At 36.1% G+C, this 23,002-nt stretch overlaps 1 protein-coding gene and 1 pseudogene across 11 annotated transcripts in view; one reads left to right on the top strand and one right to left on the bottom strand.

Annotated features, from left to right (window-relative positions):
* Positions 1–23,002, top strand: part of ZGRF1 (zinc finger GRF-type containing 1) — a 77,226-nt gene that overhangs the window by 8,178 nt on the left and 46,046 nt on the right. For 9 of the 11 annotated variants that reach the window (XM_072810394.1, XM_072810393.1, XM_072810390.1 and 6 more), the window contains exons 4-10: positions 5,172–5,231; positions 6,742–6,927; positions 7,239–9,504; positions 12,737–12,810; positions 17,026–17,076; positions 20,031–20,111; positions 22,079–22,264. In XM_072810394.1, coding sequence (XP_072666495.1) covers positions 5,172–5,231; positions 6,742–6,927; positions 7,239–9,504; positions 12,737–12,810; positions 17,026–17,076; positions 20,031–20,111; positions 22,079–22,264 — 2,904 coding nt within the window. Of the gene's footprint in view, positions 1–4,994; positions 5,052–5,171; positions 5,232–6,741; positions 6,928–7,238; positions 9,505–12,736; positions 12,811–17,025; positions 17,077–20,030; positions 20,112–22,078; positions 22,265–23,002 lie in introns of all 11 variants that reach the window. The other 2 variants (XM_072810392.1, XM_072810391.1) reach the window with 2 other exon arrangements.
* On the bottom strand, positions 15,797–16,388 carry LOC140623536 (large ribosomal subunit protein uL18-like; annotated as a pseudogene).

Here is a 23,002-nt window from a genome sequence, read left to right as displayed (position 1 = left end):
ATTAAAATAACACAGAATGCTTTAAAATCATTGGTTGCATAATTACTAAAACCTATTCATGATCTTAATTCAAAACATTGCTATATTTGGTTTGAATTACTGCCTTATCACTGTCCATTTCAAATGTTTCAGGAGTTAAAAGGCACTTTCCCATAGGGGCCACCTGGCTGGCTCAGTCCAAAGAATGTGTGACTCTTGATTTCAGGGTCATGAGTTTGAGCCCCACGATGGGTTGAGGGATTACTTTAAAAATAAATAAACAAACTTTAAATAAAAATGTTACTGTCCCAAGTAAATTGGAGTCCTCATTCATATTTTTTCATCATTTGATTTGTCCTAATGAATCCATTCACTGTTGATGATATTCTATGTAATTTTCTTTCTTTCTTTCTTTCTTTCTCTTTCTTTCTTTCTTTCTTTCTTTCTTTCTTTCTTTCTTTCTTTCTTTCTTCCTTCCTTCCTTCCTTCCTTCCTTCCTTCCTTCCTTCCTTCCTTCCTTCCTTCCTTCTTTCTTTTCTTTTCTTTTCTTTTCTTTTCTTTTCTTTTCTTTTCTTTTCTTTTCTTTTCTTTTCTTTTCTTTTCTTTTCTTTCTTTCTTGATTTTATTTATTTATTCATGAGACACAGAGAGAGAGGCAGAGACACAGGCAGAGGGAGAAGCAGGTTCCATGCAGGGAGCCTGAGGTGGGACTTGATCCTGGATCTTCAGGATCAGGCTCAGGGCTGAAGGCGGCGCTAAACCACTGAGCCACCTGGCTGCCCTCTATGTAATTTTCTAAAAAACGTTTTTCCTATTTCATTGGGCCAACTCTTCAAAGTCTCACAGATTTTGTAATATTAAAAATCTCTGATTAGATTCTGCATATCCTTCCTGTCTTCGGTACAAATTTATAATATTGGGTCACACTAGTGTTGTAATCCAACTTTATCTTCAACTATAGCATGTATCTATTGAATGTCCATTTTATCCCTTGTATTGATAAGTCTTAGGAAAACAAGATAAATTCAAGTTAGTTGCAGGGATTTTCTGTGATCCATGAAAGTTAGTAATCTCACTGTATACTAAATAACACCCTTCTTCTCAAATCCAAGCCAGTGCTTATTCTCTTGCTAGTATTACCTTTACCTGTCCAAGTCTTTGCTGTCGGGGTTGATCATCTTCATTATTTGAGTCATCATTTAATAAACATATTTTGCTGGTAGGCAATGGGACAATTTAAATAAGACATACAAAGCCAATGTAGAAGACCAGTTAATGTCAAATGGACCTGAGTTTGAATCCTGGCTCTTCACTTATTAGATGTATAATCTTGACAAGTTATTTAGCTTCTCAAGGCCTATGGTCTCTTTAAGTTGTCTTGAGGATTAAATGAGAAAATGTATAAACCTCTTAACAAAGTGCTTGGCACATTGTAAGAATGCAGTAAATGGTAACATTATAGTTTTTGTCTTCAAGGAGCTTTTATCTAAGAACATAAGGATTATAATATGTATAGAGATATGGTTAGGGTTCTATAGAAGCGATATCAAAGTCTGGTTCAGAGGAGTCTTTCCAGATAAAGAGTATTTTTTGAGTATTTGTTTTTTGTTTTGTAAATAGAATTGATAGGTTGGAGGGACAGGAGCTAAAGTTGGTGTCACAGTTATAACAACATGGAGGCATGAAACGTAAACATTTGGGGAGCTAGAAGCCATTAAATACGCCTGGAATGAAGGGCTCGTATTGGGAAATAGTAGAATGTATGGCTTAAAGGGGTAGTCAGGAGTCATATCATGAGAGAATTTGTATAAGCTTTAGGAGCCAGTGAAGAATTATGACCAGAGAGTAGCATAATCATGTTTCTGTTTTAGAAAGATCACTCCGGCAGCAATGTCTAACATAACTATTAAGCTGTGTAGGATGAAAGTTTGAATTTAAGAAGACTGTAAGCTAAAGAATAACACAAAAATGATGGGGATCTGACCAAGTAGTCATTAGCAATGACAATGGAGAGAAAGGATGATTAGAGAGAAATTATGAAAATATTATAGAATCTTAAGTTCTTGGATATGGAAGATGTGAAGAATCCATAATTTTTAGGCTTTTGTATGGTGATTATGGTACTGAATAAGATATCTTGAAAAGAAAAAGCAAGTTAGGGGAAAAATGGTGATTTTTATTTTATTTATTTTTTATTTATTTATTTATTTATTTATTTATTTATTAAATTTTTATTTATTTATGATAGTCACAGAGAGAGAGAGAGAGAGAGAGAGAGAGAGAGAGGCAGAGACACAGGCAGAGGGAGAAGCAGGCTCCATGCACCGGGAGCCCGACGTGGGATTCGATCCAGGGTCTCCAGGATCGCGCCCTGGGCCAAAGGCAGGCGCCAAACCAATGCGCCACCCAGGGATCCCTAAATGGTGATTTTTAAAAAAGATTTATGTATATATAGGGAGAGAGAGAGAGAGAGAGAGAGAGCGCGCATACGCGCACATGTGCTTGCAGAAGCAGGGGGAGGGGCAGAGGGAGAGAAAATCTTAGGCAGACCTTGCACTGAGTGTGGAGCCCAATGTGGGACCAGATCCCATGACCCTGAGAGCATGACCTGAGCCGAAATCAAGAGTCAGATGCCTAACTGAATGAACCACCCAGACACCCCCAAAATTAAGACCTTTAGTTCCATTTTGAATGTAATGAATTTTTTTTAAAGATTTTATTTATTTATTCATTCATGAGAGACACAGAGAGAGGGTAGATACATAGGCAGAGGGAGAAGCAGGCTCCATGCAGGGAGCCCGATCTGGGACTCGATCCCAGAACTCCAGGATCACACCCTGAGCCGAAGGCAGATACTCAACCACTGAGCTACCCAGGCGTCACTTGAACATAATGAATTTGTAGTGTCATAGGACACATTTAAGTAATTGGCTCTAGAGACCTGGAACTCAGCAAAGTTCTGGACTACTAATACAGATTGGGAGTATATGGCATTTAGATGATATTTGAAGCTTCTGGAGGTGATTCATTCATTTATTTCTTTAACAGATATTTTGTAAGCACGAGTTACACACTGTTCTATGGGATGCAGAGGGAACAAAACACATGAATCTCTGACTTCATGGAAAAAGCAGGGAGGAGACAGGCCAGTAAACTAAATGAATATGTTTTCCTAGTCGTTTAGGCAAACAACTAGGAGTAGAGTGAGCAAGGATAAGAATGGAGATCAAGGGGATTATTTAGGCCTTATTGGTCATTGAAAGAACTTTTGTTCTTGTTCTTTGGGAGCTGTGGAGATACTGGAAGGATTTGAGCAGAAGCATGACATGCTCTGCTTTGTGTGGATGTTATTACTCAAGAATGGGGTATAGACAGGTGCCTGGGTGGCTTAGTTGGTTAAGCATCTGACTCTTGATCCTAGCTCAGGTCTTGATCCAGGGTGGCGAGTTCCATCCCTGTGTTGGACTCCTCCATACTGGGTGTGGAGCTTACTTAAGAAAAAAAAAAAAAGGATAGAGTATAGAATGTAAAGAATAGCAGAGAAAAGATAGAGCCTTTGTAAACACCAATCTTTCAAACAGCTGTATTGAGATATAATTCACATGCTCTTCTTTTTTTTTTTTTTTTTTAATTTTTTTTTATTTATTCATTCGAGAGAGAGAGAGAGAGAGAGGCAGAGGGAGAAGCAGAGGGAGAAGCAGGCTCCATGCACCGGGAGCCCGACGTGGGATTCGATCCCGGGTCTCTAGGATCGCGCCCCGGGCCAAAGGCAGGCGCTAAACCGCTGCGCCACCCAGGGATCCCCACATGCTCTTCAATTAACCCATTTAAAGTATTCAGTTCATTGTTTCTTAGTATATTTACAGGATTTTGCAACCATCATTACAATCTAATTTTAGAACATTTGTCACCCCAAAAAGAAATCTAATACCCACTAATGGTCACTACTTAGTACCCACCTCCCAGCCCTGAGCAATCACTAGTCTACTTACTGTCTCAATAGATTTGCCTGTTCTGGACATGAATGGGATTATATAATTGTGGCCTTTCATTGAATGACTTCTTTCATATAGCATGTTTTCAAGGTTCATTCATGTTGAAGCATGCTTCACTTTTTTTTTTTTGTTTTAAGATTTTATTTATTTATTCATGAGAGACACAGAGAGAGAGAGAGAGAGAGGCAGAGAGACACAGGCAGAGAGAGAAGCTCCATGCAGGGAGCCCGATGTGGGACTCGATCCCGGGTCTCCAGGATCATGCCCTGGGCTGCAGGTGGCTTTAAACCGCTGAGCCACCGGGGCTGCCCTTGAAGCATGCTTCAATACTTTATTCCTTTTATTGCTCAGTAATAGCCTATTGCATGGATATATCATATTTATCCATTCTTCAATTGATACACATTTGAGTTTCCACTTTTTGGCTGTTATGAGTAATGTTGCTGTGAATTTGTGTGCAATTTTTTGTGGAGACAGGTTTTCATTTCTCTATATATACTGAGTGGAGTGGAATTGCTATTTTTAACCTTTTAAGGAACTGCCAAACTATTCTCTAAGATGATGGAATCCGCAGTATATAAGGGGCTAGAGGAGAAATTTCTATTAAAAAAAAAATGGCTAAAGACACAAGGAGAAACCCAGAAAATTATAATTACCTTAGCTTCCTTTTTTTTCTTCCATTCAACTTGTAGAGAACTCTTTATATATTTACTGAAACCTTTTTCAGATATGTGATTTGTAAGTATTTTTCCCAGTTAGTAGCTTTCCTTTTTAAAGTTTTATTCCTTATACCTCATAAACAAGTCTCCTATCCCAATGCTGATGACTTACTTCAAGCATTGATCATCTCCCCAATCCTCCATGCCACACCATTACTGTAATTTGTTTACTCATCTTGCTTCCTGTTTTGCCCTATAATGCATTCCAATTCTGTTTTTTTCCCAGTTCCATTCCAAGATCCTCCTGGTAGAGATTAAGTTCATGAATTTCTTATGCATTTACTTTTGTTTTTTTGCACAGACTGAATAGTTGCTTAGGAAACATTTGAAGTAGATGCACTTTCTAATCCAGAACAAAGTGGGTATTTCTCTCATGATATGATTTACTTATATAAACAGTTTTGATTTGCTATTGAAGATGTTTAAGAAAAGCAGAATTATATTGTTTCTTTTTAACATTTATTTTGTTTTAATATAGGCAGTTTTATATGATGACAAAGGAGAATGTTTGGAGAGTATATTTCTTAAGTGCCTTGAGGTATTTTAATGTTTCTATTTTTAAGTTACTTAAATCTCTATATTTAAGTTAAAAAATCTCTTTACCTCCTTTATGAATATTGTTCAAGTCATGGTATCTAAATTCGATACGGTAAAACATAGACAATAAGACAGACTTTATTGTGTTGGTCTAAAAACTTGAAATAATTTATATAAAGTGCAATTTAGTAAGTTTTTTTAAAAGATTTTTAAAATTTATTGATTTCAGAGAGAGAGAGCTTGAGAGAGAGTGCAAGCAGGGGGAGGGGCAAAGGAAGAGGGAGAAGCAGGCTTCCCCACCGGATAGGACCGAACAGGGAACCTGATATGGTACTTGATCCCAGGACCCTGGTATCATGACCTGAGCTGATGACCTTTAAGAAGACCCTTAACCGACTGAGACACCCAGGCACCCTAGTATGATGATTCTAAAAGTGTTAAAATGCATATTCTTATTATTGTTATGTTGATTTTGGCCATGATGTTAAACCTTTTAAAATTTTATGTGACATTAATAGTGGTTGTGGTATTTTTGTATTTATCAAGAGGGTCTATGAAAAGTACCTGCTCAGTAGATGCTTAATTGGATATAACTACTGTTGTTATTACTTCATTTTAAATCATTTCATTAGAAAAGACTAAGCATATTATCTGTGATAATACACAGATTTTGTATATCACCACTAGGTTGATAATCTTATTTATTTTTTAAAAATTTTATTTATTAGAGAGCAAGCAAGTGTGTGTGCACAAGCAGGGGGGAGAGGCAGAGAGAGAGAAGCAGGCTCCCCACTGAGCAGGAAGCCTGGCCTGGGGATGGATCCCAGGGCTCTGGGATCATGACCTGAGCCAAAGGCAGCCGCTTAATTGACTGGGCCACCCAGATGCCCTGATGATCATTTTTATGCTTCAGTCAGAGACAATAGCGAGTGCTATATTTTGGGGGTTTTGTTAGTTTGTTTTGATTTTTCAAAAAAAAAATTGTTATTAAAGTAATGAAAATGCTTTTTTGAAATATGATTTAAGCAACTGTAATTTATAATAATATTTAATATGTGGTAATTATGAGCATGTAGTTGACATGAATTTATAAAAATGTATCATTGGTATTTGACAGCTCTAATTTTAAAAAGTACATTTAGTTGTATGGATTCTTAGTGCGCTCCTTGAGAGAGTGCATATTTGTCTTGCTTGGTGAGCTCCTTGAGAGAGGGCATATTTGTCTTTTTTTTGTACCTCCTGCAAAGGGTCTCACATATATAATATTGAATAAGCAAATTAGTGAAAATTTTTTTGCTATATTATTATCCTTTTTTTGTGCTTATTGATAGTTAACTGGTACATGAAAATAAATGAAGATTTAGTTATTGATTCATACATTGTAACAATTATTTATTGAATATTGTGTTTTGCTAGTGCTAATGACCTACTGGAACACATAATCAAATAATTAGATGTATGTGATTTTAAATTTATTTTCAAAAATTCTTTAAAATTTATTTAAAATTTAGGTGAAGCCTGGAGATGACTTAGAAGGTGATCGATACTTAATCACAGTTGAGGAGGTTAAAGTTGCTGGAAGCATTGCTATTAAACCGGATGTCATTAAAGAAACATCAGAGTTAAATCCAAGGAAATTTATATCCTCTGGGCGGTCCCTTGGATGTCAGCCTGCTGGTTTAAAAAGGAAGTTTACTGTAAGTTTCTCTGTTGAAAATAAGAAATCAATGTATATTTATATTCTTTCAAGAAGTACTGAATTTGAAATTATTGTACTCTATCATTAAAATGGTACTTCATAATGCAAGTTTAGGTAGACAGGAAGTAAACCCCAATTAGAAAAATCTTATTAGAAATGAGTGTTTACATTTTAATTTTACAAATTTTATATCTTTATTACTTTACCTTGCAAAACACACTCCCTTTCTTTTTTCTTTTTTTTAGCCAATTCACTTCATAGTTTCTTTCTAGATAATGGAAAAGCTAACAACTGTTTTAATATTTTTAGGGTTTTCAAGGACCACGTCAAGTGCCAAGGAAAATGGTTATTACAGAAAATGATGAATCAGCTGCATCACCTGAGGCTAAGAAACCTGGCCCTATTTTTTTTTCTCCCTTCTACAACACACCTCCTTTGTTTTCTACTGCTGGCAAGAAAGATACAAATAATATGCCACCAGACCCTGAGAACAGTGTCATTTACAAGAACAGAGAGAAAAATGGCTTATATTATTCTTCTGTTGTCTCTACTCCATCCTTTAAGAATAACCCAGAAATGCTATGTGAAGAAAATTATTTTTGCTCACCTGTCTATTCTGTAAATAAGCATTCAGATTCTTTACTATCCAATGAGGCCATAAAAAAAGATGGTTTGACATCTCACTGTTTAGGAGTTTCAGAAAACATCAGAAGCAAAGCACAGATATTAGCTCTTCTAAAGTCCAAATCAACTAGTATGGGTAAAGAACTAGATTCTGGGATTACAGAACATTTCCCTCAGATACAACTACAAGAAAGTGTAAACATTCCTTCTACACCAAAGTGCATAATTGAACAAGACAAGTGTGGTGAGGTGAAGAGCACAGACAATTTATACTACCAGCATCAATCGGAAAATACTATGAGCTATAAAAGCAGATGGGCCATGTATTTATCCTCACAGAGTTCACCTGTACGTTCTTCTACTGAAGATGGAAATAATATAGAAAGGAAACCCAAAACTCAGGGAGATAATGTAAATTTAAATTTGAAAGACCTTGTACAAAAAAGGATACAATTTTTTGAAACATGTGCTGAAAAGGGTAAAAACTATAATGAAGACAAGCCAGTAGGTGATAATGATCAATCTTGCGATCAGGAAGTAAAATTGGAAATTCCTTCATTCTGTAAAAGCAACAGCTTACCATTTACCTGTAGCAGTGTAGAGAATGATGGCTTATTATCAGAATCTGACATTCAAAAAAATAATAAAATACCTGTTAGTCAGGATGACCAGATGTGTCTAAAAGGATCAATTCTCATTAGAGAAAATGCTCAGAAGATAAATATATGTGGAACCCCAGAAAAGTATGACCAACCCATGTCGTCCCTGCCAGAATCTGAACATCTACAAATTGAGTCTTCTACAAGTAACAATTCTAGGATCTCTGATGACTTTACCAATATGCTTTCTAAAAGTAATACTGATAATGAAAATCTTAATAGTATTCCTGAACCAATGAGTAATGTAACACAGCCACTTGTGGAGGTGACTTTTAATCTGAACAATTTTGAAACCAGTGACTCTGAGGAGGAATCCCAAGAAAATAACAAAATTTCCCAGGATTCAGAGGGTTGGGTAAAGGAAACTCTGGTTAATGATGGCAGTTCAAGTGTTCAAAAGAGATGTGAAAATATAAGCTGTAAGAAAGTTGGCAGTGAACATTTGTCTCATTTAACATCTATGGAGGATAAGCCTACAGAGACATTTCCTAAAGAGACTCTGCTGTCACAGTTTTGTGATAAAGCGTGTATAGGTTTTGACACAGGACCTTGGAAAACTGGAAACAGAAAAGAAATAGAAGAGTATAATGACACATTAAGCAGTTTTGATTCATCTTTAGAGTGGACTGATGATGTATATGTAGATAATAATGAAGATGCTAATAAATCTATACAAAAAGTCAGAATTAACTATGATGTTGCTTCACTACTGAGTAAGTCTAAAGGTATAAGCTCAAATTTACATATTCCTCAGTTAAACATAGCCACTAATCAGATTCCTAAAAACAGCCTATTCTCGGAACAGTCTGGGCTTAAGCCTTTTATAATGGGAAATAAATTAGACAAAAATGATGAACAGGTTTTACTGTCAACTTCTAGCAGTGACATCAGTATCCAACAATTAAATGTTAATCAGAATCACTCTGAAGAACCTGTTGCTCTTGGTAAATCAAATACCCAAGTTTCCAATTCTTTGTTGTACCCTCTGGGAGAAAAGCATCCTATTTCCAAAGAAACAGAAGCGTGTATTCCTGAATCCGAAGATTTGGGAAGGATTAGAAGTTTAGACCATGACCATATTGAAGTAGAACCTGCTGGAGAAAGCAAACAACATTGGAATAGTCCTAGGAATCCTTCAGAACTCTCTGGATTAATAAATAACATTTCCCTTTTAAAGTCATTGTCTGAGCATAGTACAGCTTTAGAAGGCTTGGAAATATTGAAAAAGAAAAATACTACCTTTAAACAACAAGGAACTCTACAGACATATAATCCAGATAGTAATCCTGAAGGTTAGATTGACATGTTTGTTTTGGATTGTTCTTTATATATCTCAGAGGATGAAAAGTATTTGCTCTGGAAGCTACATTAAAGAATTACAGATTTTTTTTTTTTTTTTTTTTAAGAGAACGAGAGAGCAGGCGGAGGGGCAGAAGGAGGAGAGAGAATCTTAAACAGGCTCCACACCCAGTGCAGAGTTTGACAAGGGCTCAATCTCATGATCCTGAGATCATGATGTGCTGAAACCAAGCATCAGTTGTTTAACCAACTGAGCCACCCAGGCTATACTACACACCAAATGGCTTCCAAATTATTACACTATTATCACTACTAGCAAGTTTGTAAAGTTCACAAATCCTTTGATTTTCTTGTTTGGTTTTGCCATGTATCCTACTGAGAAGATAGAGTATTATGTTCAGAAGTTGCTTGGGTGGGGGCATCTGGGTGGCTTTGTTGATTGAGCATCCAACTCTTGGTTTTAGTTCAGATCATGATCTCAGGGTCCTAGGACTGAGCCCCACATCAGCTCTGTGCTGGGTAGGGAGTCTACTTGAGATTCTCTCCTCTCTCTCTGTCCCTCCCCTGCTCATGTGCATGCTTTCTCTCAAATAAATAAATCTTTTAAAAAAGTTACTTGGGTTATTTTCTTTAGTGTGATTATGTTATCATTTGATGTTAATATAGTTAAAGTTCACTGTTTATATTCAGTATGAGGACTTTTTTGCCCATCCTTGTTGATGTATGTAAAATATTAATCTAGTTCAGGAATCGAAGCTGTATAAAACCATAAACTCAGATCTCTTCCTTATGCCTTTCATCTTGTTTTTACCTACCTGTTATATGTAGCCAATATGTCATCTCTGTGTTTCTTTTTGCAAAAATAAATACCTCCATATTTACATTCTTATTCCCTAACTTTTCAACAAAAGATCGTATACTGTATATATTCTTTAGCACCTTCTTTTCACTTACTATGTCTTGGAGATTGCTTCCTATCAATTCAGAGGACATATCTTCATTTTATTGTTTACATCTGTGTAATATTTGTGGATAAACCATCATTTATGCAACCTGTCTCCAATACTTTGCTATTACAAATAATGTGATACTAAGTAACCGTGTGTGTGTGTTTGCACATTGAAGTGTATCTTCAGGGCAAATGTCTAGCAGTAGGGTTGCTTGGTAAATATGTGCCTTTATTGGATACCTCAAAATTCCCTCCATTTCTTACCCCTACCAGTAATGTGGGAGAGTGTTTGTTTCTTCAGTCTTGCCAAAAGTGTGTTACTAAGCTTTGGAATTTTTGCTAATATGATAGATAAGAAATGGCATTTCAGTGTATTTAAATTTGTATTTCTCTTACTACAAGTGAAATTTAACATATTTTCATATGTTTAAGCATCAGTTGTATATATTTTTCATGAACTGTCCTACCCTTTTTTCCAGATTTTTAATGGCTGTTGGTCTTTTTATTCTCATTGATTTTTAAGAGTTCTTTATATTTTAGAGATGCTAACCTCTTTATGATATGTATTGGGAAAATAATGAAACCAGAAATAACAGTTGACTAAAAATGAAGTTTTAACTAGATTGAGCTATGATTTTTTTTTTACAATAAAGTTTTTTTTTATTTAATCTCTACACCCAACATGAGGCTTGAACTCATTACCTTGAGATCAAGTGTTTCATGCTCCCCCACTGAGCCAGCCAGGCTCTTCTGAGTTTCATTTTTACAAATAATAACCACTTTAAAATTATAGTCTTCTTGAAGAAGATTATAGTCTTCTTGAAGAAGAGTATAGTCTTCTTAAAGAAATTGATATGATTGAATATGTATCTTTTTCGTTAAGAAAAAAAAAAAAAAATCCAGGGCAGCCCCAGTGGCTCAGCGGTTGAGCGCTGCCTTCAGCCCAGAGCCTGATCCTGGAGACCTGGGATCGAGTCCCATGTCCGGCTCCCTGCATGGAGCCTGCTTCTCCCTCTGCTTGTGTCTCTGCCTCTCTCCCTCCCCCCTCCCCCCTCCCCCCCTCATGTTTCTCATGAATAAATAAATAAACTCTTTTTAAAAAAATCCTATTTTTAAACAGATACTCAAGTAGGTAGTATGGTGTAGCCACCCTGTCCTCTTTTCCATTCTGCAGACTTGTCAATTCTCCTGTTGGCAGGAGACTCTCTGCCTGTTCTGACTTTTGTCTGAACACCTTTATTCCTGGCATAGCTAGTAGCTTTTTCTTGTATTCAGATCTCAAATGTTGCTTCTCATGAGAGATCTTTCTAATCATCCTTTCTAACATTATTTTCTATCATATCAACCTTTGTTATGAAGCTCTTTTGTATCATAATCTGAATTTATCTGGTTGTTTAAATTTTTTGTGGCCTTTTGTTAAAGAGACTACTATTTTCCCAGTGCCTGGTACAATGTACTTAGAAGATAGTTGATTTTTTTTTCCTCAAACCAGAGTCAAATGGGTTTAAGATAGATTTAAAAATAGCATTAAGTGCTTTTTTTCTTGTCTGTATTTGCATATAGCAGCAGTTTAATAGTCTTAGCTTTATTCCAACAGTTAATACTTCATTTTTAGCATATTTTAGTATAAGTTATTAACTGTTGGCTTGGTATTTATTTTTCAATTAGTTTGAAAAAAGAAAAGGAAACATTTCTACTATTGACTTAGAAAGTAACCAAAAAAGTATTTTTTCTTGAATTTTTATGAAATGTTTGACTACACATATACTATACAGATATACAGAATAGTGAGTGAATCCTGAAATATCCAGATTCAACAATTATCAAAACTACCCTATCTTCAAGCTTAAGTTGTATTCCTTGCTTTATAAAAGAGGATTTTTGGAAAGATGTTATTATTTGTAAGTAACTGCTATACCCAACATGGGATTCAAACCTATAACCCTGAGATCAAGAGTAAAAAACGCGGGCAGCCTGGGTGGCTCAGCAGTTTAGCACCTGCCTTCGGCCTAGGGCGTGATCCTGGAGGCCCCGGATCAAGTCCCATGTCGGGCTCCCTGCATGGAGCCTGCTCCTCCCTCTGCCTGTGTCTCTGCCTCTCTCTCTCTGTCTCTCTCTCTCTCTCTCTCTCATGAATAAATAAATAAAAATCTTAAAAAAAAAAAAAAGTCAAAAATGCTCCAATGACTGAGCTAGCCAGGTGCCCCTAGAGATGTTTTTTAAAAATTTAAAAACCTATACGTCTGAGGAATAAAATCATATTTTATTTATTCTAGCTAGGAAACGATCGACTGCAGAAGTTTTGCAAGCTTTACCAAAGTTGCCTCCTCTGAACCAGGATTCTCAACAGGTACATTTTTTCCTATATTTTATTTTGATATAGAATGTTCTGTTCATGTAATGAGATTACAATAATATAGAGAGTCCTGAGATATTTGGTTTCATGACCTGCCCCCTGTATCTCAGTAATTGTTTTCATTACATCCTTTGGGGGAAAAAAAAAAGCCTAGCAATTCCATTTATTAGATAGTAGTGAACAACTTACTAAGTATTATGTCCTGGTAATTTTGTAAGCTTTTTATTTTTTCCAATTTTATTGACAAAGTTGACATACAACATTGTACCAGTTTAAGATGTACAACATAATGATTTGATATATGTATATGGATTACTGTAAGCATTTTATTTTACTTTACTTTACTTTTTACTTTATTTTTTACTTTACTTTTTAAGTGGTCTCCTTGCCCAGGGCAGAACCTACTATGGGGCTTGAACTCAAAACACTGAGGTTAAGACCTGAGCTGAGATCAAGAGTCGGCATTTAACCAACTGAGTCACCCAGGCACACACTCCCTGACCCTGCCTTTTTTTTTTTTTTGTAAGTATGCTCTACTCCCAGTGCAGAGCCCCATGTAAGCATTTTATTTTTAAATACATGCAATAACTAATGGAATATATGCACTTGTTGGGTATTGCACAGCTTCCCAAGCTTTAGAATAGATTAGTTTTCTTGTTCACATTGATTTTCACATGGTAATTGATTTTTATCATAGCAGTTTCTGAAAACAGCTTTCAAAAGATATGCCATTGAAAGAAATGACATAAGATCTGAGGTTGAAACTGAACTACCTTGAGTTAGTTCATTCAATGATCAATAGATGTCAAGTGACACTTTATTTCCCTTAAATTAATTTTTATTTTTTTATTTTTATAATTTTTAAAGATTTTATTTATTTAGTTGAGAGAGAGAGAAACTACACAAGTGGAGGGAGGAGCAAAGGGAGAGAGAGAGAATCTTTTGTGTGGACTCTGCTGAGTGTGGAGTCCAGCATAGGCCTCAGTCTCACAACCATGAGATCACAACTTGAGCCAAAACCAAGAGTCAAATGCTCAACCAGCTGAGCCACCCAGGTACCCCTTCCCTTAAATTTAAAACATTTTGTGGAGACCCTGATGAGTTTACTCTGGCACCCCAAAGTACCTTGTTGAGCAGTTTAGGAACCATGGTAATACTATTAAAATTGTAGCACTAATTAGAATACACTGAAATTCCAGAATAAATCATTTAAATTAGTTTTTCTTCTTGGGGATGCTATTATCATATTTGGAGGGATATTCATTATATGGCACTGCTCTTTCTAGAAGACATGTTTGAAAGAAAAGAAAGTGAAACATTTCATTTACCCTTATTTTGTATCTTACTCTATTTTCCATATTACTGTTTTTTTTTTTTTTAATCTTGAGGGGTGTTTTCTTTTTTAAATACAGAAAAAAAGTGAAGAAAAATAAAACCTTGCCACTGATAATTATTACTGTTTCCAGCATTTTTTGGCCTATTTTAAAAAATATGGTTAGATTGATGTGTATAGATAGTTTTGTATCTTTTCCTCTTAATATATTATGTTTTTCTTGGGGTGCCTGGGTGGCTCAGTCAGTTAAGCGTCTGCCTTGGGCTCAGGTCATGATCTTGAGGTCCTGGGATCGAGCCCCACATCAGGTTCCCTGCTCTGCAGAGAGCCTGCTTCTCTCCCTTTTCCTCGGCTGGCCACTCCCCCTACTTGTTCTCACACACACTCTCTCTCTCTCAAATAAATAAATAAAATCTTTTCACACACTCTCTCTCTCTCAAATAAATAAATAAAATCTTTTCACACACTCTCTCTCTCTCAAATAAATAAATCTTCTCACACACTCTCTCTCAAATAAACAAAATCTTAAAATATATATATAATGTTTCTCACATTATTAAAAGACTTCTTAAATATCATTTATCTATTTATTTATTTATTTTTAGAGATTTTATTTATTTATTATTCATGAGAGACACAGAGAGAGGCAGAGACACAGGCAGAGGGAGACGCAGGCTCCATGCAGGGAACCTGACATGGGACTCGATCCCGGAACTCCAGGATCATGCCCTGTGCCGAAGGCAGGCGCTAAACCACTGAGCCTCCCAGGGATCCCCCTATCTTTTATTTATTTTATTTATTTATGTTTGTTTGTTTGTTTAGTTAACTTTTTAGCTGCTTGGTTTGTAAGTTTATTATTGTCTTTGTCTGAAAAATCTTAATAGAAATTGTGTTTTGGGTTATTAGCTCTCAGCAGTCTGCTCCTGAGCTCAAAGGAAGCTTGCCTTCCTTTTAGCTACCCAGTCTTTCTTCTTGAGCAAGGGTTATTTTGTAATGGCTCCACCTCTTTCTAACTTCTTTCTTAGGCTTCTTCTTCTTCTTCTTCTTTTTTTTTTTTTTTTTTAAGATTTGTTTATTTATTTATTCATGAGAGACACAGACAATCAGAGATACAGAGGGAGAAGCAGGCTGCCCACAGGGAGCCCAATGCAGGACTTGATCCTTGGACCTGGGATCACACCCTGAGCTGAAGGCAGATGCTCAATGTCTGAGCCACCCAGGGGTCCCCAGGCTGTTTCTCATAGCCTAGATTCTCTCATATAGCAGCATGAGCTTTCTTATACATCTCCATTTTGTCTGGAGTTATGCTCTTTATGTATTGAAAGAGTTGTTTCTTATAAGCATGTTCATATTCTCCCATTAGTAGCACATATAATCTGCAACATTCTGACTCATGATGTGCTTTCGATGCACTTCTGCATTGAATTCCTCGTTTTCTAAAATCATAACTAGGGGGGCAGCCCCGGTGGTGCAGCGGTTTGGTACTGCCTGCAGTCCAGGGTGTGATCCTGGAGACCCTGGATCGAGTCCCACATCAGGCTCTGTGTATGATGCCTGCTTCTCCCTCTGCCTGTGTCTCTGCCTCTCTGTTTCTATGAATAAATAAATAAATAAATAAAATCTTTAAAAAAAATCATAACTAGCGAATCATTTGGTACTGTGAGGGACAGACAAGCCTCCATTCACAGCTCCCTGGAGGGCCCAAAAAGCTTTATTTCCAAGAGTAGTTCTGGCAAGCCCTGCATCCAAATAGCAGGAGAAGGTACCAGTTGACCATCAGTTTTCCAGTCACCTCCACTTGGCCTTCATAGAACTCGGCAATGTCAAACCTATTGAGAACCTGTGGGCCAGTAGCCTGCAGGTACAATATGCTGCAGCGTGATTTGTCAGGGCAACCTTCACTCCATACTCTGGGAGCTCATGATGTAAGTTAAACAAACTATCATATCTCCTATATGGGCATAAGTAATCTGTCAAATCATATCTCTGTTGGTTACACAAACTATCATCCTGTATTAAGATGTGTTGTACCTATTTTTTCCTGAATTATCAAGTGTTTCCAAGCATAGTAAACAGCTTTGCCCTCTCATCATCTTCTGAATTTCACTTGGTATCTCTTAAAGTAAGCCTTATTCTTGACAACTTTAACAAACCCTATCCTGCAGAACAGAGACCACGTTGGCAGCTCACCACAGACCAGCAATTAAATATATCTTTTAAAGGTTACTTACCATCCCATCCTATGGATATCCTATGCTTTGGATAAGCAGTGCCCTATTTTGAACATTTAAGTTATTTCCAGCATTTTTCTAGGATAAATAAAAGTTTAGTAAATGTTTTTGCACATAAATTATTGTTCACATTTTAAGTTTTTTCCTTAGATTTGAGTCCCACAAGTGGAACTGATGACTTGAAAGGCTAAGAACAATTTTCTTGATTTATATTGTCAAAGCTAAAAATCTTACAGTATGAATATTTATTTTACTTCACATTCATCAGTACTAAGATATTTTCAATTTTGGGGCACCTGGGTGGTTTGGTTGGTTTGACATCCAACTCTTGATTTTGGCTCAGGTTGTGATCTCGGGATCTTGAGACCAAGATCAGCGTCAGGCTCAGTGCGCACTCTGAGGTCTGTTTGAGATTCTCTTTTCCTCTCCCCTTTCCCTCATTCTTGTGCTGTCTCTCAAATAAATCAATCTTTTAAAAGTATCTTCAATTCTTGCTGTCAGAATAGTGTTAAATTAACATTTTGTTTTTACTCATTTGATTATTAGTGATAGTGTTCTTTTATTTATGTCCAATAGAATTTATATTTTATTTTGTAACTTACTAGTACCTTTTAGTTATTCTTATATTAATATTCTGTTCCTAAGATTATAAAAGAAAATGAAGTTGAACCAAGTAAACCACTTCAGTCTTTGCAGGTAAGTTAATTTTTAAAATATAAAGTAGCCAGAAATTGAATTGTATGTATAGATGTGGCATATTGTCAGCTTTCAGTCTCATTTGTAATTAGTTACCCCTTTATACTTATTTAGATGGGCCTGCTGTCTTATATAAATGGTTAATAGGATTTGGTTAAATAACAAATCTTTTGTCACCAATAAGCTTGTAAACTTGCAAGCATTACTTAATCCAGGAATTGTCATTACATTTATAGCTGTACTTGCAACTCTGTTCCCTACAAGAGAACAAAACAATATTCGTATAGTGGTGACTCAATTATTTTTCATCCTTATATAATAAGATCAAATATATAAAATCATAATTAGCAACTGCCTTATTACAAATGATCACATTCTTAATTCTTTTTTTCACTTGAAAAAATAGGGCTTAAAGTCTTTCAAGGACAATTATCACAGAGTAAAACTGCAAATAAATACTATCAGTTTCCAGAAGGAGTTGCCGTTTAAAACAAATATCATATATATATATATATATATATTTTTTTTAAGATTTTATTTATTTATTCCTGAGAGACACAGAGATAGAGGGAGAGAGACAGAGACACAGGCAGAGGGAGAAGCAGGCTCCATGCAGGGAGCCCGACGTGGGACTCGATCCCAGGTCTCCAGGATCAGGCCCTGGGCTGAAGGCGGTGCTAAACTGCTGAGCCACCCAGGCTGCCCCAAATATCATATATTTTTAAAAAGCTGTTGTAATCTCACAGTACAGAAAAACGTTTTACGATCTTTTGCAAAAGTTTTTAATTTAAATCTTTAGCATTAATATAGGAGCATATTTGCATTTTTGTAATACCTTTCATACTACAACTTTCTAAATATCTCTTCATGTACATTAGTATAGAAAAAACTGAAAATTTAAAGTTAGGGTGCTCTTTGAGGATATATTTAATGGCACTGCTATTTTATTTCTGCTAATTTTATTTCTATAATTATACATTGTAAAGCAGAAGAAAAAATGTGCTAATTGATTTTTAAACTCATATTAAAAAAATAAACTCATTGTATTAGAAAATACTAATTCTAAAATATGAGTTGAATGTTTTCAAGAACTACTTAGTTGGCAGATGTGCTAATGTATTGGTTTTTTTTCTTTTTTTAAGATTTATTTATTTATTCATGAAAGACACAGAGAGAGAGGCAGAGACATAGGCAGAGGGAGAAGCACGCTCCTCGCAGGGAGCCTGGTATGGAACCCGATCCCAGATCCCAGGATCACATCCTGAGCTGAAGTCAGACGCTCAACTGCTGAGCCACCCAAGCATCCCTAATGTATTATGTTGTTAGTGGAAAGTAACCATTATTTGAAGAAATACACTACATTACCTCTTCTGTCTATTTAGGGAATTTTTTTCTCTATATTTTTTAAACATAAAAGTTTCTCAGTTAAATTCCGTTTGACTATCTAATTCATAGTAGAAATTATGGTTGTTGGGATCCCTGGGTGGTACAGCGGTTTGGCGCCTGCCTTTGGCCCAGGGTGCGATCCTGGAGACCCGGGATCGAGTCCCATGTCAGGCTCCCGGTTGCATGGAGCCTGCTTCTCCCTCTGCCTGTGTCTCTGCCTCTCTTTTTCTCTCTGTGACTATCATAAATAAATAAAAATTAAAAAAAAAAGAAATTATGGTTGTTTTATATAGTTACTTGGGGAACTAAAAATTACTAGTTGCTGTTGTCTATATCTTGTTTTTATAGTTGCTAGAAAATTATTCTTTTCTTTTTTTTCTTTTATTATTTTTAATGTAGCCTGATGTGGGACTCCATTCTGGAACTCTGGGATCATGCCCCGAGCCGAAGGCAGATGCTCAACCACTGAGCCACTCAGGCATCCTTAAAAGAAATAAATCTTTAAAAAAAAGTCATATGCTCTACTGACTAAGCCAGCGAGGCTGTCTGATTCATTCTTTAAATAAACAACACTGTTTACAATTTTTGCTTCTTGGGATCCCTGGGTGGCGCAGCGGTTTGGCGCCTGCCTTTGGCCCAGGGCGCGATCCTGGAGACCCAGGATCGAATCCCACGTCGGGCTCCCGGTGCATGGAGCCTGCTTCTCCCTCTGCCTGTGTCTCTGCCTCTCTCTCTCTGTGTGTGTGACTATCATAAATAAATAAAAAATTAAAAAAAAAAAAAAAAAGTTATCTTTTAAAAAAAAAAAACAATTTTTGCTTCTTTGGTTTCTTACTAATTTTTGAATGAAATAATCTGCCTTAAGTATTAGATTAGGTGGGTATTGGATATGCAACAATTTTTTCTAGTGTTAAAATACTCAATTTTAACTCAAATTCTAAAATTTTAGAATTAGGGGTGCCTGGGGTGGCTTAGTCAGTTAAACGCCTGCTTTCGGCTCAGGTCATTATCTTGGGGTCCTGGGATGGAGTCCCATGTTGATCTCCCTGCTCAACAGGGAGTCTGCTTGTCCCTTGTCTTCTGCTCCTCCCTCTCACTCATGTGCACACTTGCGCACATGTGCACATGTACTCTCAATAAAATCTCAAAAAAAAGATTCTTTCTCTCCCTTTCCCTCTGCCCCTCCCTATGGTGTGGGCGTGTTGTTTCCTCCCTCTCTCTAAAAACAAATTTTTTTAAAATTTTTATTTATTTATGATAGTCACACATACAGAGAGAGAGAGAGAGGCTAAAAACAAATTTTTTAAAAATTTTAGAATTAGAATTTTTTATTGCTGAGTTTTAAAATTAATTAGCATAGTACCTTATCTGCTGGAGAACTCCTTTGCCAGAGGTAGCTGTATGCATGTGTGTATGTATATATGTGTGTATATATACAGAAGCAAGATTGAAATGGCAAGTATATTTTCAAATGGCAAACTTTAAGTTTTGGGAATATTTTCCCATCAAACTGATGTTCTGCCTATAAAACTATTCTAGCTAACACACCTATTGATATTTTATTCTAGTTCTTTTCCTTTGGAGATAAAGAGACTGCTTTTCTAGATGTTATGCCTAAACAATCAGAGAGAAAAACCTGTGACCCTAAGGTAAAATTTGTGAACAACTTTGATTTTCTAATCAACTGTCTTTTCATACCACCATCAGTTTTCATAGGCAGAAGGTTAATGTGCATAATGAATTAATCTGGTTGTAGGAACAAGAAAAACTAACTGATTACTGCTACTCCTTGTTTGATCTTGAGCCCTTTCTCTTTACTAATGAACCAATAATGCATTATGCGTATATATAATGCATACCCTAGGGGTTGGACAGAAAGATAAAGTATAAATAATGAATGTTCTGTGGAGAACAAAATGAAGATCTTTATAGTCTAGAACATATTATAGTCTACTCTACTACTTCTACTTCTGTAGAAGTACATATAACCTAAGCTCTAATAGTGCCACCTACTCCAAATCAAAAATTTATAGAGAAAATAGCTGTAAATAGTTGGGTTTCATAAATACTGATTCTATTTAAAACCCAACAGACTTCTAGAAGAGATCTACAGAGAAGCATAGAAAACAAGGCATCTGCTTGTGGAGAATGTGTATTCCCCATAAAACAAATCAGAAATATACAGAGTCTAACAGTTGAGACTTTGTAAATTGAAATGTGTATGCTTTTAAAATTTAGAATATTTTCAACCAAAGTCTTGTATAAGAGACATTTTAGATTTGATTTTCCTTTCAAATATGTGATTTAGAATCTTCATTATTATTATTATTTTTGTTTAAAAAGATTTATTTATTAGAGAGAACGCCTACAGACAGAACAGCAGAGGGAGAGGGAGAAGCAGACTCTTTGCTGAGCAGGGAGCCTCATGCAGGGCTCGATCCCAGGGTCCTGGGATCATGACCTGAGCCGAAACCAGAGGCTTAACCTAGGTGCTGTAGAATCATCATTTTTAAATAACAGAATATTCAGATTATTTATTATTGTAATTTTGTTAATTTATTAGTTAGAAATAAATTTGTCCTTTATGTACATTCCTTTGGCTCTATTAGCAATCTTAATTTTCCACTTTCTGGGTAGAGTTTGTCACCCTGTGAGGAACAAAAATTTTAGAACCCTCAAGGGGGCAGCAGAGAAAGCCATTTGAAGCCTGAAAACTGATCAGGTCTCTAAGGGGCTAATAGTACTGCTCTAAGGTACATGCCTGTATTGGCATCATATTCTTGGGCCTTTGTTCTCAGAGCAATAGGATCAGATATTCTGGGAGGCAGAGAGCCCACCATCCCTCTTCTGTGAAGCCTGATAGTTTAAAAAATGCCTGAACAACGGAAAATGCTTCCTCTATTTCTTCCCTTACTTCCTATTATCATGTTTATCAACTGCTTCTTATATGCTACGCATGGTGTTAAAGGCACATGATACCCTGATGAAACAAAAAGGTCTTTTCCCTTAAGGATCTTACAGTATAGTTATGATATAGATGAGAAGAAACTTCATTGTAGTATAATGTGACAAGTCTATAATGGAAAGTTGTATAACGTACAGAGCAAGCATAGAGAAAAGAACAACTATATCTTTCTGGTTTAATTAGTCCATTATAACTATACTTCTTTTTTTTGTTTTAATTTTTATTTATTTGTGATAGTCACAGAGAGAGAGAGAGAATGAGGCAGAGACACAGGCAGAGGGAGAAGCAGGCTCCATGCACCGGGAGCCCGACGTGGGATTCGATCCCGGGTCTCCAGGATCGCGCCCTGGGCCAAAGGCAGGCGCCAAACCGCTGCGCCACCCAGGGATCCCTATAACTATACTTCTTATGTCATAATAAAAAAGTTCATATTTAATGTTGAACTTGAATTCAATTAAAGCAATAACTGAATTATGTTTTATAATTCACATGTGTTAGGATAATAGTTTTTCTGGTTTTCAGTATTAGTCACTTAGATTATTTACAGTAAGTAATATTTAATAGAAAGCTGAATTATGATTTATTTCATTACAGTGACTATATATTAATATGTATTTATTATAATACTAATTTTTAATAATTTACTTGTAGCCTGTTGAGTTTCAAGGGCACCAAGTGAAAGGATCTGCTACTAGTGCTGTAATGATGAGAGGACACAGCTCACAGCTAGAATGCGGTCAATTTCCAGATAGTATTGAGTATGAAAACTGCACAAGAGACACTTGTTTATTGACACCAAAATTGACCAGTGCTTGTATGCAGATTGATTTCCTGCAGGTAAAAATATCTTTTATAGTTGTCATTTTCTTTATGTCAATACTAAATTTTATGAAGAGATTATATTTAAATCTTTGAACAAACGTAAGTTATCCCTTCCCCTACTTCTTTAAGTATGAACGAAGCTTCTCTCTTTGCTACCAAATAGAGATCATTAAGAGAATGATATGCATATATTCAAAACTATGTCTGTTAAAGAGATTAAATTTTTTTCTTTTTTTAAGATTTTATTTATTTATTCATAAGAGACAGAGAGAGAGAGAGAAAGAGAGAGGCAGAGACACAGGCAGAGGGAGAAGCAGGCTCCATGCAGGGAGCCCGATGTGGGACTCGATCTGGGGACTCCAGGATCATGTCCTGGGCCGAAGGCATTCACTAAACTGCTGAGCCACCCAGGCGTCCCGATTTTTTTTCTTTTTTATTAACACATAATGCATGTACAAAATAAGTGCATAATTCAATAATTACCACAAAATGAACACACCCATATAACCTCAACTCTTAAGAAATAGAACATTAAAAAAAAAAAAAAGAAAGAAAGAAAGAAATAGAACATTACCAGTATTCCAGAAGTCACCTGGCACCCTTTGAACTGCTACGCTTTTCTGTTCCCTCTGAAGATAACTATTATCTTGACTTATAATACCATGTTAGTTTTGCTTTTATTTTAAGATTTTATTTGAGAGTGAGCAAGTGGGAGAGAGGCAGAGAGAGAGCACAAGCAGGCACATGAGCAGT

The sequence above is a fragment of the Canis lupus genome, chromosome 33, assembly GCF_048164855.1.
Source record: "Canis lupus baileyi chromosome 33, mCanLup2.hap1, whole genome shotgun sequence".
Classification (NCBI taxonomy): Eukaryota; Metazoa; Chordata; class Mammalia; order Carnivora; family Canidae; genus Canis; species Canis lupus.
This window is presented reverse-complemented; position numbering and strand designations above follow the sequence as displayed.